We start from the raw sequence: 14,789 nt of genomic DNA, 5'->3' as shown, positions 1-14,789 counted from the left end.
AGGTCATGACACCTTAATTATGGTGTAATAAGGTTTCATCAATTACTGCACTACTAATGCACTACTATTCATCCATAGTTCATCTCATGGTGTGATAGTGCAGCACAGATAGAGAGCATTTCTCTTCATCTGCAGGTCCTCTGTTGTATCCTTTGTAGCAGACTCAACCTTCCTAACTTTGACAAATACAGCTGGTGTAAAGAAATATAACGGCCTCCTGACTAATGGTAAAAAAAACAAGCTCAAAAATGAGAATTACCAACATAAAACAGCACCTAAAAGTTTTCATTTCTCCAGTGCAGCCCTCAAGCCTGTGCTGGCACCTAAACTGGCACTCAGTCATCAAACTTTGAGAACTCCCTGCGCTAGAGGCTAATACAAGCCACACCAAATACTATTTTCATTTCCGTGGCAGCTCTCTGCTATTGTGTTTGGTTTGTTGATTTGTCTTCTGGGCACAGAAATGCTGCGCTTATTTAACGCTGTTTCCACAGAGTTTAATTTTGACCACGCACACTACAATGCAAATCCAGCATTTTTAACATTCAAACATTGTTTGGGGTAGGGCTGTGCAATATGACCAAAATCTCATATCCCGATATAAAACATCTATCGTCCCGATAACGATATAAATCACAAAAATGTAACATTTTCTGTAAAGTCTGTGAATCTTGGGTAGGTGAAGTGTTTCCAGCTGGGCGTCGTGTACCTGGAGTCCAGTGTTTTAACCGATGCATGAAACGACACATTTTTAGACATAGGTTGTAACGGCCACCGTTTTCTTTGTGAGCATTTATTACACAGCGTGCCACTCTGCATTCGCTAATTTATCTAAGCTAATATTTGCCATATGCTTGTTATTTAAAAAATAATGATCTGCCAGTGTTGGGTTTGCAGCTCGCTGCACTCAGGTGGCCACAACAATTGATTAAAGCAGGTTTAAACCAAGGGCACAAAAAGAAGCCAGAATTCCACTCACTCACTGTAACTCCTCCCATTGGGTTGTGAAATATATAGGTCCCTCTGGCTGAAGCACCTTCAAATATAATTAATTCTATCACCTATTAAAATTAAAAACAGGCAGCGAAGGACACAGGTTGTGAAAACTTAACTTATATTTCCGTCTGTGTGCTGCAAAGTTGGGTTTTCTGCACTTTTTTTACACCAAGGGCAAGTTTCTAAACCTCTCAGATGGATCTTTCCAGATTTTTTTTATTTATGTTTAGTTTTTTTCCTTTTTTTTTTTTTTTTTTTTTTACTGAAACTGAATGAAAAATTAATTAGTTTGAAAGCAGATATGAAAGAGGGGATTCATGCAGCTCGTACCAGTTGCTGATCCTGGGGTCCCCAGCCTGCATACTGAAGCTGAGCGTTTCGCACCTCTGGAGGGTTCAGGTTCCACGTTTCCCTGGGGCGCACAGACAGGTGAAAAAACCCCCACTATCAGACAAACGTGAAGGCACATAAACACAATGACTGTCTGCTCCCAGTGATCCGGCGGCAGAGGAACAAGTGTACAACATCTGAGAACAAAGCTTTAAGTGTATCCATAAATATCCCCACTCTATAACAGTGTCACCTCTCCTTATTGGGAAAAGTGCTGCGCAGTGCAGGCTGCAGAATTAGAGGTGCCACTGCCTCTGTGTCTTTGTCTGGAGCGCAGAATGAATGAGGACATCAGCGCAGGTGTTTTTCGACGCAGCACCACTGGGTGGCAGCATTTAAATAGGTTTAAGCAGGAGAGCTGCTGACAGTGCTGTCATACTGTGACCTGGTGTGGAAGTAATTCAAAAGGGAAATAAGTAAGGTGGATAGTCACAGCACAAAAACGCCTCTAATATGACTTGGCAGGGGAGGCTTTTTAGCTAGACTGGCAGTAGTTTTGCTCTTTTCTGTCACTGAATGGCAACAAGGTTCTAGGTTTGAACCTGCTCAGTGTACCTGCGTGGGTTTGCTCACAGTTACATTCATCAGCTGGTAAACTGATGCTTCCAAACTGGATTTCCTGTGTGTCTTGTTTTCACATCGCATTCTTCTAATGGTCTTCAATTAATTGCATTACAGGTGGATATGACAAAATAATCAAATACAGTGAACAGCCGCCTATTCGCGGTTCAGTATTCACGGATTTTACTGTGGAACGTAACTTCAAATTATTTGCGGAAAATTTGCCTATATGCTGATTTTTTTCATAGAGCACATCTAAAATATTTGCTTTTTTCATTAAAATTAAAATATGCAGTTATAGCGTTTTCAGTGAAGTGGTCCCTAACCCTCGCGAATACCAGGGAGCGAATGTACCTCAAATTTTTGTACACATTTGTGCCACAATGAGCGTCAGTTCCTGTTGAGCGTACATGGTGATCTGGAAACACAGAGGGTATAGTGCTAACTATGCCCAGCCAAGAAACAACTATCCACTGGACCTGCAAAGATACAACACTGGTAGCAAGAAACAGGAACCCAAAAACTTAGGGCATGCCAACCGCATCCAAACTGCCGACGTTTCATTTTTAATGGGTAAAAAAAGCAGTGATGAGCAGGTTTGTAGCTCTGTAACCTTGAATTCTGCGTGCACCTGTTTCTCCAGCAGAATCACTGTGAAAATTGCTGTGAAGTGCACTTTGGGATGGTTTTCACCAACTTTGCTGTCGGCTTTGAATTAATACTTAAACAGCAGCAGAAAGATCTTGTGCGTGGTCTCATTAGGATAGAGATTTGTGTCAGTCTGTGAAACTGTAGCCTGAGGTTTATACTGTTAACTGGTAATTACGTGACAATGCATCAGAGGCCATGTTGCAGAATAATGCAAAAGAAATGTAAAGAGTGGTACAAGAAGATACTTTCTTTTGGCAGCGACTAAGTAACATGATGAAATATGTTTTAGAACAGCAAACAGTACGATTGTGATCCTACCTAAGTAAATGTTAAGAAATAAGGTTTAATTGGTTTTCCTCTGTCACGTTTCTAGTTATAATAAAAAGCAGAGAACACACAGAAACATGAACACGGCAGGTTTTTCATTGTTACGTGCTCCTTTCTTTAGCTGTTTTTAACAGCTTAACGTTGAAGGACGAGAGATCTTCAAGATCTCTTGACATTGCAGAAAAAGGCTCATTTTCAAAACAAGGCAGTGCTATTAGTGTAACTTTCTTCTGTGAACTGTAGTTCATTTTGACAGGTGTGTGCTGAATCTAATCCTTGCTCTGGTAATTTACCTTCTGTTTTTGAGCGCTTCTTAAGTCGAGGTCTGTCGTCAAAGGGCTAACTCAGGACAGGGTGAATGAGGATAAACATCTGCCTATGTTGTGGCTGCGGCTGACTACAGCTGCGATTTGAGGCTGCGGATTATCTGATAGCACCGTTTCGCTTCGCAGACTGCACAAGTGCAGGTTTGGAAGTAAACAGTGTGGTTGATGTCAGAGGTGCTTTGTGGGAGGTAGTTGGCAAAACAGGTGTAAATGAGTTTCTTTCACATTTTCACAGGCAGAAAGGTCAGGTGAGATAATATGAGAAAAACAATTTTAATGGAGTGACTCAGCCCTGATGTGTACTTACGGTGTTTCCAGACTGCAGATGATGTAGAAGGCCGTGTAGGAATACTGGTACACCTGGAATGAGATGTAGGATATTTAACCTTGACATTTTAATTCTTGCCAATTCTTTGTTCTCATAGCAGAATCAATTAAGACATCATAATTGCCCTGTTTACTTATATTAGGTACAACAGTATCTTCTTTGAAAGTAAAGAAAACAAAAACTGCATTAGGACTGATGATAATTAAACCTTTGAACTTCAAAATGAAAAGAATCCTTGTTAAGCAGGTAATTTTGAGGAAATACTGTGAAGTGCTGCCATAAAATCTCAAGTTTCCTTCTAAATTAAAAAAGAAGAAGAAGAAAAAGAAGAATGGCCTCATCCCAAAGCCACAATGCTCCATATCAATATGACAGTATTTTATTCATATCAGTACCAAAGGCTGACAGTAACCCACCATCCCCTGGAAATTCAAGGGTTTAATGTCTTATCTTGCTGCAGTGATGTTGTGTACTCAACACTGGGTCAATACACTGTGACACCTCAGTAAGGCTGCAATTCAGTCACACATTTCTGGCCGCATCCAGCGGCATCTCTGATACTCGGTGCAGTTTGAGGAGGGGGAAAAAAAACAGACAAAGGATTCTTCAGACTGCTGTGAAGTCAGAATAGTCAATATGGAGCCCAATTTACCATTCTGTTGTTGCAATAGACTTATTTCTCTACGTGCGTGCTGTCAGAAAACAGTACATGTGTGACATTGTGCACCTCTGGGCGACTTCCAGCACTGTTGCTATTTTTAGATTGCTGGCTGGAAGTCCCATTCTGACCACTCGCGCTCAGAGTTTGGGATTTCACCATGGAGCTCAAATTTGCCCAGAGCGAGAACATTAACTTCTGTGTCGAATTGGCCTGACTTTCATGTCGAAGATCATTGCTGGTAATGAGAGCTGTGTACCAAGACACCAAGCAGGAGTTTCAAGTCAAAAAGTCCTCACTGTCCAAAGCCTGAAGGCAGTGCATGAGATCAGGAGTGCAACCAGGAGCAAGGTTGTTACTTGAATTTGTCCCCCAAGGTCTGACTGTCAGTGTAAAGCCCCGAGGCACTGGAGGGTGGACATTTGGTCCAAACGACCTGACCTGTGACTTCCAGGGAGTGATCAAAAAATAGCAGCTGCACTAGAAATGGTGAAAAGGACCACAACGACATAACCCTGAAGGATAGATCGATTTAATTTAAACCAGCTGATTTTGGATTTAATCGGCAGATCAAACCACACTTATGTCGACCAGATTAACGACGGCTATGGCGTGTCTTTGAAATCCTAACCTTTTACTTTTTAAATGACAGTTTTTGTTACAGTAGGCACTCAACAGTCAGACATTATGTATCCAGGAACATCTCCCAGTAGAGACACATCTTCAGGAAGAGCGTTTGTCCATGTTTTATAATACAAGTGGGGTATTTAATAAAAACATGAACCATACCGCATCTCATAGTGCATGAATGTGTGCCGACTGTGCTACGATGAGCATATAGCAGGAATGACTGTCATCTATCAAGGTGATGGTGGTCTAGTTGAATAATAAATGCAAACACGTACATTCCACCACACTCGAGTGTGCTGTAATATCTTCAATTCATCTCAGGCAATAACACAAGGTTATACAGTGTTTCTGCCAGCATCCTCCATAAACTAACAACAGGAACCAGTTCTCTCTACAGTGACTAAGTGGTGACGCAGTAGTAAACAGGCAACTATCATCTAACTAAATGGATCAATATATTTGATCCACCTGTATCAGGAGCTAAAATGCTTTGATGCATATGATGGTGCTGCTGTTGATCTCATCTCCCTGTCCGCGAGGCCGTGTAGCATCGAGGGGTTTGTTTGTGCCTCCCTCAGTACAGTTCTGCTTGGCTTAGCTAGCCCCCGCCACCCTCGCTGACAGGCAGCGACGTGCGACAGGCCTTCACACCCCGCCATGATTACTTTCTCCTCCCTCCACCCCCCCCACTGCCTATGCTTCATTGCAGGCCTACACCCCACCCCTCAGCAGTGGTGGCTGACATATTTGGCTGTCAGGTTGCTAATTCAAAAAACAAGCAAACAAATGAGATGCTCACCGGTGCAACATTGTAGGCCAGCAGCACATGCTTCAGGTCAGGAGAGACCTCATACTTGCTGGCTTTGTACATTTCCTAGGAATCAAAAGAAGGATGTTAGAAGAAGAAAAAAAATGCATACAATAAAAAGAAGAGACCTCCGATCACGCATGGCAGTTTTTCATTAAACTGGTCCTTAACTGACTGCGTTTGACAGATTGCTTGGTTCCTAAAGCAAATGGGAGCTGCATTAGTCTTTGCACTAGGGCTTGGTGATTTGATGGCAGACATAATGTTGCGTGTTGTCACCCAAGCTGCTGTGACACTGATGCTACATCTCCATTTTGACATTTCACCAAGTGTTAAATATGCAGCTCACATTTCACTCTGAAAATGGATCATTTGTGGGGAAAAAACACACAAAAAAGCTTTAGGTTCTTTGATTTGTTGACACTATTGGAAATGTTTGAATCGAACTCATAGGCAATCATGCTCAGCCCTTCAGTGCTTTGATTGTAAGACGAAAAGACTTACAAATTTCTTGTTATGCACTAAGATGGTTTGCTCGTTGGTGTCGACGTTGAACTTGACGACGTCGCCGTCCTGATTGCGGTACAGCAGCTCATTACCTGGATGATGAGACAGAAGACAGGAAGAAAAAAGTTAGACATTGGTAAGAAATTAAGAAAATTGCAGACATATTGATAAAGCCAGAAACTATATTCTGTCACCAGTTCTGCAAATTAAAAGTGTGGGTTCAAAAAAATATTTCCCTTCTAAAAATTAAGTAAAAGCAGACATGATAGTCAGCAGCCTTCATTTTTTTGTGTTAATGGAGTTGTTACCTGTCAGGGACACTGACAACATAATTAAACTTCAGAGGATGCTTCCACTTATTAGATTTTTAATATCAAAGGGATATTGAATTAGACTTGTTTGAGTTCCATCAGCAGCCAAAAATAAATTCGTTTTTTGTAATCAACCAGTATAACAATTATTAACAGGTCACTTAATGGCACGAATGCTTAGTGGTGCAATCAAAAATAAAAGCAAAGCAAAGCAGAGCAAAGATGTGCAGCAAAAGCAGAGAGAGCAGGGCTGCCCAATTGTCTGTGTCATGACTGTGATCGCAATTCTGATGCCAACAATTTGTCAGACTGTGCCTTGTTATGTTTTTCTGCTATATGTGGCCAAATGAAGAGCTCCGTCCTCAATAATAAACTGTCTGGCATCAGGCCTTTGTTTCGCAATGTGATTGTTACAGGATTAAAATCCAGTGTGAATGTATGCATTTTATTGAAGAATGCAAGCTGCCTTATTTTTAACTTTCACAAACCACCAACTACTTGCATTTTAACATTAGTTCATTTGAAACAAGACTTAAAATGTCTATTTGGTACAGTTTCAGTCATTACAGTGTGATAAAACATTCTTAGTGACAAGTACTAAAGAGCAGCTTTTATTTTTTTACCTCACCTTATTTACCGCTAAACTTTGGTCAGATTTAATTAACACAGCATCAGATTTTAATTCAAATATTGCTCAGTCCTGATTGGTGCTTTCCCCAGTGTAGACACGCCCACTGTATGTATTATAGTATGAATCAGAACTTTTTACTTTTTAAAAATATTTTTTAGACCTTTTTTATCTAGAATTTTCAAATGTATTATTGAAATAAGTTTACACTTAAAATTACATTTTTTTTCCATTTGAAGTTGATCTTAAATTGTTTAAACTGCTCCCACTGGCACAGATTATAAACAACAACAAAATAAACTATCACAGCTATGCAGATGACACACAAATATATATCACAATGTCACCAGGAGACCGAGGCCCTGTACAGGCTCTTGGTAAATGCATTGAGGAAATTAATGACTGGTTGTGCCACAATTTTCTCCAGCTAAACAAAAACAAAACTGAAGTAATAGTCTTTGGCGCCAAAGAAAAACGATTACAGGTCACCAGAGAACTTCAATCTATACATCTAAAAACCACAAACCAGGCGAGAAATTTGGGTGTAGTGATGGATGCAGACCTAAACTTAGAAAAACACATTAAGACAATAACAAAGTCAGCTTACTATCACCTCAAGAATATTTCAAGGATAAAAGATCTGATGTCTCAACAGGACCTGGAAAAACTAGTCCATGCATTCATCTTTAGTAGGCTTGATTACTGTAACAGCATCTTTACAGGTCTACCTAAAAAATCAGTCAGACAACTACAGCTCATTCAGAACTCTGCTGCTCGAGTCCTCACTAAGACCAAAAAAGTGGACCACATCAGTCCAGCTCTGAGGTCCTTACACTGGCTGCCTGTCCGTCAGAGGATAGACTTTAAAGTTCTGATGCTGGTCTATAAAGCTCTGAATGGTTTAGGACCAAAATACATCAATGACCTCCTGACCCAGTATGAACCATCCAGATCCCTCAGGTCATCTGGATCCGGTCTTTTATCAGTTCCCAGAGTCAGAACCAGACACGGAGAAGCTGCATTCAGCTTTTATGCTCCTTATATCTGGAACAAACTCCCAGAAAGCCTCAGATCAGCTGAAACACTCAGTTTATTTAAATCCAGGTTGAAGACTCACCTGTTCTCAGCTGCATTTGAATAAAGCACCAAATCCACACTTTTAAGCTTAAATTTCAAAACTTACATTTAACTACTGATTTTATCTACTGTTCTGATTTTATCTGTTTTGATTTTATATACTGTTTTGTTTGTTTGTTTGTTTGTTAATTAGTTAGTTAGTTTATTTGCTTGTTTTAATCAATTTTAAATCATGCTTTTTATTTGTTCTTGTTTCTAATGTCTCTGTAAAGCACTTTGAATCACTTTGTTGTTGAATTGTGCTATACAAATAAACTTGCCTTGCCTTGCCTTACTATTTCTTCCATTCATGTAGCTACTAATCAATTTAACAGATATTCACCAATATTAAACTTTTTCTCCATTATGCATGCTTAACAATTCAACTTAATAATTCATGGTGTTAACAATTTCAGCTGCTAATTAATACTTCACCTTGATTTTTTTTTAATTCTTAATTTTAGGCGGCCAGGGAAGGATACGTTTAATACAGCTACTGCCCCCTTTCACCTTCAGTCTATCTCCGCTCCCCTGTCTTATTGGTTTAGTGATCCATAGGCACATGAGCAACCACGCCATTTGGTGAGGTAATTAGAACCCAGAGATTGTTATGCAGAGTGCTTTCTATCTGCTAGCATATCTAATTGTCCATTAGAGGTGACAAAATTACCATCACAATGGCTTTAATTCAGAACGTGCTTGGGAGAGCGGTTTCAGACATTTTTAGAAAGGCATAGCCGAACGCCCCCTCAACAGCTTTTGTCTCCTTGTTAAAAACCATTGGCATACTAACAAGGGTAGAAATGGACCCCTTCATGGAAATCATGGTGATAAATAAAAAGATGCTGATTTTCCCTCCCCATCATGAGTCATTATTTTAGTTTGACTTTGTTTGACATCTTTTTAAAGGTCTACTTTTGTATATGAAATGCTAATTGCCGAATATCGCGGCTTGAATGAGTAAAAAAGGCAAAATGGTTATTAAATCAGATGCCAAGGAGATTGACAGGACTTTATTTTGCTTTGTGACACACTTTGTTTTCACAGTTGGGCTTCGGCTTAAATTCAGAGACCCGCATCTCTTTAAGGCACCTTTTTCATCTTTATTTCTCACCAAACTACTGATCTCCGTTAACCACATGCCTCGAGACACTTCACAGATACCACAGATCTCTCAAATCCTTCCCATCACCACCCTTATATAAGCCCTCCTGCTGAGTTCATCATTTTAGACCTTATCATCACTCCTTCACCTCTCCTGCTCTTTGTTTTGTGCTCTTTCAAAGACACAAAGCCATCTATTCTTTCACAGGACCCTAGGCATTATGTCTTCCCTTCAATCTACCTCTTTCTAGCTCTCTCTCTTCCCCTGACGTTCTCCCTCTTACTTTCCTCTCTGCCTTGACTTGCTGTGCATTAGCCCAGAGCGCTGTTTTCTCCTCTGATCTATACCTTTCCATGGCAGTATGTCTTATTAAAACAGCCTGCTGCCCTGGGCACAGCCCTAACCCAGCCTCACTCCAGGGAGTCAGAGGGAGCGGCAAGAAGGTGGGAGAGAGGGGGGCAGAGATGCAAGGCAACATAACTTAAGTGAGGCAGACAGAAAGAAGGCCACAGATTTACATAAAGTTTGCATATGAGCTTTATGGACAATTTTTTTCGGGGCGGGGGACTCTGTCCTCCAGTCCACATCCTAATGTTTGCACAGGTTTCTGCATATTCATTTGAAAAATAAAGTAACAGCTACTAATTGAGGCTCACTGAATTGAGCAGATTAGCATTGATACAAAAAGATGAACAAAGTGATGACAAATTAAACAAATTAAAACTGAACTCAATTTGTTCAGAGTGATCAGATTATCTTGATGGAAGTGGTCCCTTCCAGGACGATCATGCCTTCATTGATGAGGTTTGATGAGTATGAAGAATGGATCGGTTCTTACACACAGCTTTTCTCCTCAATGCGCTTCATGCCACACGTCTCATACACCCATTCACAGAAGGACTTTTTTCGTTATCTGCATGCTGTCTTGCTAACTTTTACACTCCGATGAACACAGTAGCAACTCAGGGTTTAGTATCTTGCCCAACAATATTGCGGCATGCATAGTGGAGCAGCCACCAAAACCACCAACCTTCCGATTAGTAGACAACCTACTCTAAGCTGGTCCTAAGCCTTAGCCAACAACCACTGTATATTATTCAGAACTGAATAATGGCCTTTGTGGTCACTAAATCCTAATCCCACTCTTCACATATAGGAGATTTTGTACAGACAGTACTTTCCAACATCATTAAAACACTAAATGAGGGAATATCTAGTGGAATAATACTGTTCCAACCCTCCAGTAGAGTATTAGAGGCTTACAGAATCAATACCAATCAATATCAATACAATGAATTATTCTGCTGGTCCAATACCTTACTAAGGCATTTTACTAAGTCTAAGCGAACATCACTAGACCGCTCTCTCTCCTGACACCTCTTCCAATACTTCAGAAAGGTCAGTCAAACATTCTGGAAGGTGGTTAGGAGAGATAATCTCTCCAGCCTTTTCAGGTCTTTTCTGGGGCCTCCTCACAGTTGGACAGTTCCAAAGCACCAGGAAGCACCTAGATCAGATGCCAACCCAGCAAACAAAGTCATATTATCTAATAATTTATGGAAATCTAGAAAAAGATAGCCTGAACTCTCAATCTATAGACATCCATCAAAGACATCCAACCCTAACGATGCTCTGCCATTACTTTTAACAGATGAGCTTGTTATGGTTAGCTCCCTTTTCTCTCCAATAATTTGCTCTTACTATCATTTTTTCCCCAAGGCTGATGTTTGTTTCATGAGCGCATAAAACTTTGTTCAAAAATTCTACAGGTTCCTTAAATATGCCTTTGCAACCTGGTCTTTCTGTTTTTGAAGTTTTTCAGGGGTTTGCATCTTGTAGCTAATCCTCAGATGTTACAGTCATGAAGTATTGATTGTTGGCAAGGAAACATGTCCATGTAAGTCCCGGAGAGCATTCTTGAGTGGCTGTGCAGTCATTAAGCTTGCAGTATGCATGGATTTCTGCTCCTTCACAAGACCTCTGCCTCTTCATCTACCAGCTCATTTGTCATTTTTGAATTTATTTTTGCATTACTGCTTTAATTTAGTAGTAAAATGCTGTTTCCTGCCAAGCCATATTCTTTAATATTCCTACAATAGATTTTTGCTTTTTGAGACACATTATGAAAACCTTAATTTCCATGGTAGCCTATTTACTTATCAAACTGAAGTGTAAATTTCCACTCTCGTGTTTGATAAAATGGTAAATAACAAACAGCTGCTCAACAAGCACGTAGCCATTAAATTTAGGGACGTGTGTTAAGAGGGGGCGCATCTCAGGCCATTTTTCTTTTTTCTCAACGCTTGTGTTAATCTACTGAAATTAAGGCTGAAAATTGGTTGCATAATTGCGTGAGTTCTGATTAGACAGAAACATTGCTGGAGGCTCAGACAGTGAGATACAAGGTAAACAAGCCAAAGCCCTTACGTCCTCTTAAGTTGTGAGCTGGAGCAGCCAGACTTTTTTCAAAGCATTCTCCAACATGGTGCTGCTGCCTCACCTTTTGTACCTCGTAAGTTCACTAGTGTCCATAATATACTCTACAGCAAAATGGCTAAAAGATGTATCTATCCATTTGAATTTTTAGCATTTGTTGTTGCAATCCTAGTTTTTAGCACCTCACTTGGTAAGAACAGGCTCACAATCATTATCAATATGACTGATGGCCTAACCTATGCAAACAAGACTCACATTGTACCAAATTATTCATCCACCTGTCCTGACACTTCAGTAGCTTCACTGTACTCTTGGCTTCATTAAAATTCCATTCAAACTTTATGGTTCATGTGCAGAATGGCAGGTTAATTAGAATGACAAATTAGAGAAGGCTAGTTAATACTACTTCAAGGAAAATTGACTCTAGTAGTCTCTCAAAGTTAAAAGGAATCCATAATGCAAAAATTCACCTCCATTTTTAAATGTTACGGTAGCTCTGTGAGTGGTCAGGCTGTCTGAAATAATGTGACATCATACATAGACATTGCAAAAAAAAGTAACAACACTGTAACAGTTCAGTGTTAAGATTTTTTTAATACAATGCTGCTGATTTTTCTGTCTGTCTGAGATCTTTATCCGACTTGAGGTTTTTCGAGAAGACATAACACTTCATTCACTGCATTCACTGCTCTCCGGAGAGTGTTCCTGGGTGAGCAGAGTCTTTAACAAGCATGTTATCAGAAACAAAACCACAAAAGCTTTATTAATCCCAGCAGGGGGATCGTGCTGTAACAGTTGCTCAAGACTGTCGAGGCTGTAAATCACACAAGAATACAAGAAACACAATATAGTACAACAAATCCATGAAAGCACTGGAAGGCCGTGTCTTGTATTTTATAATAGGAAGGTAGAAGGTAAGAAGTCACCAAAGTTGTATAAGTAAACCAACAAAAAAGGGGGAAAAAAGACATAATTCAGTTACTGTTGTAACTACTCCTTACCCTAACCATGAAGTGGGAGCACAGATCAACTGTCCTCTCATCCTGAGCATAAAAGTAATACATATAAGGAAATAATTTATACATCACAAAAGGGAATGGAAATATATAGTACTTTAATGGCCCTAACCTTGAACAGTTCCCTCCACATAATACATCACCATGTGATTAAAAACCGCAGTGAAACGGGTAGTTTCTTTGGGCTATATTATAAGTCCTGAGGTGAGCCAGGGTTTCAGTGTTAACTTCTGGATGAAATGGAATTTTTCTTGTCAGTTCCAGGTCATTTGTCCATGCCCAAGGCTATGCATGATGACTGGTTTGATGAAAGTGACACAAGCTGCTGGGGAAAATTATAGTGTCTGTCAGTGGCTAACTAAAACGAAGTCTCCAATACAGAAATACAGCCCTAAAGCTTAGATGTGCAGTAAAATATAGGTTAATAAAAAATTCAACAGGAGTTTTAATTAAAAATCGCTCTTTATATTTCTAGTAATTTGGCTTCTTTCATCTATGGCTCTTCAAAGGGTATTCCCCATAATAGATGTGTTTATTTATCTCCACTGCTGTAAAGCAGGACAAGCAGCACCACGGAATTCAAATTCTATTTTTGACTTACTTGATAAATGAGTGCGCTACCAAATGAATGGCAGGGCAAACAAATGAGCAAAAACCTCAAATATGAACTTGCTGAGAACACATGAAACCACCCACGGCTACAGCCAACCTGCTTCTGGCCAGTTTTCACAGTGGAAGTCATTTATGTTTATCAGGAATGCCAATCAGTCTCGCCTGCTGGCCTCATTACTCACCGACACTTCAGCTTCTCAATCCACAACCAGCGCTGGAAAACCCCCCCCCAAAAAAAACACATGCCAATTTATTTCTGCTTCACGCTGTTTAACATTAGGGATGAAGAGAACGTTTTTCTTTGTAATTATCTGATTTACTTGGACCTTGAGTATATCAAGGCAGTGGGGGGGACAGTAAAAAAAAAAAAAAGAAGGAATCTACAGATCAGAGAAATCAGTGCTATGTTTAAAGAACTAAACACTCAATAGGCCGCTTGCATCAGGATCCCACAGACAGGACTTTTATCTTAGACAAGGCAAGTTAGTTTCAGTCAGACCCACTATAGGCAAACCAAGTTTCTTTCCCTTTTGCAGCGATTAGACCACCCTGAGTCTTCCTTTTCAAGCTGTTCCTGCAAACCACTTTGAAACCCACCCTTTTGTGCTGTAAAGTGGCTTGCAGATGCAGTAAATTGCTCAACAGCAGTTTAAATAAAACAAACTATATGAGATTTGATATTGTTTAGACAGCCAACACACATTTAATAAAAAGAGAAGTGGAGTTGAGAATTTGCAAAACATGAAGTCCTCAAAAACTCTCCCCTCACCTAACTCCATATTCCCTTCAAGATGACTCTCACAGGCTTATAAAAGTGTTTTCAGGGTGCCTCCATCAACTTAGACCTTATTGCTTTTTGTTGCCTATCAACTCAATTTGAAATGAATCCTTGAGTACTATTATTGATTTACCTCACAGCCAATAAAGTGACAGTCATTTCATCAGTTCCAGCTGCTCATGTACACCTCATAAACCCACGGCCTCTGTTGCTGTTTGATTTGCACGGCTTCAATGTGCTTTAGCGTTTCCTTCAATGTGTGTGTTATAGTGCAGCACTACTGTGTTTCTTTGTGCTTGCAAACAAATTACTGAACTTGGATAGAAAATAAAAAAACAAGCATATGCTCATAACAATTAAAATCATTCGGGAGGGGGGGGGGGGGGGGGGATTCTAAACAAAGTATTAATGACACACAACATAGCAATGATCAGCCGGTCTTGTTTAAAAAGATATTACAGTGAGTTACCTCACTGTTCAAATAAACACTTATTCATTATTCACAAAGTAAATCATAGAACCGTTTGAATCCGAATGTTGACAAGTACATAATAATTGCATGTGGATTCATTAGAAAAAAAATGCTCCAAGCATAAATAACTGCG

At 39.9% G+C, this 14,789-nt stretch overlaps 1 protein-coding gene across 4 annotated transcripts in view; it reads right to left on the bottom strand.

Moving 5' to 3' along the window:
* The window catches only part of LOC113029320 (A-type potassium channel modulatory protein DPP6), a 263,030-nt gene that overhangs the window by 32,794 nt on the left and 215,447 nt on the right, over window positions 1-14,789 (bottom strand). For all 4 annotated transcript variants that reach the window (XM_026180141.2, XM_026180142.2, XM_026180138.2 and 1 more), the window contains 4 exons: window positions 6,180-6,274; window positions 5,667-5,741; window positions 3,559-3,611; window positions 1,327-1,408 (listed from right to left, as the gene is read on the bottom strand). In XM_026180141.2, coding sequence (XP_026035926.1) covers window positions 1,327-1,408; window positions 3,559-3,611; window positions 5,667-5,741; window positions 6,180-6,274 — 305 coding nt within the window. The remainder of the gene's footprint in view (window positions 1-1,326; window positions 1,409-3,558; window positions 3,612-5,666; window positions 5,742-6,179; window positions 6,275-14,789) is intronic.

This window comes from Astatotilapia calliptera, chromosome 9 (genome assembly GCF_964374335.1).
Source record: "Astatotilapia calliptera chromosome 9, fAstCal68.1, whole genome shotgun sequence".
Lineage (NCBI taxonomy): Eukaryota > Metazoa > Chordata > Actinopteri > Cichliformes > Cichlidae > Astatotilapia > Astatotilapia calliptera.
This window is presented reverse-complemented; position numbering and strand designations above follow the sequence as displayed.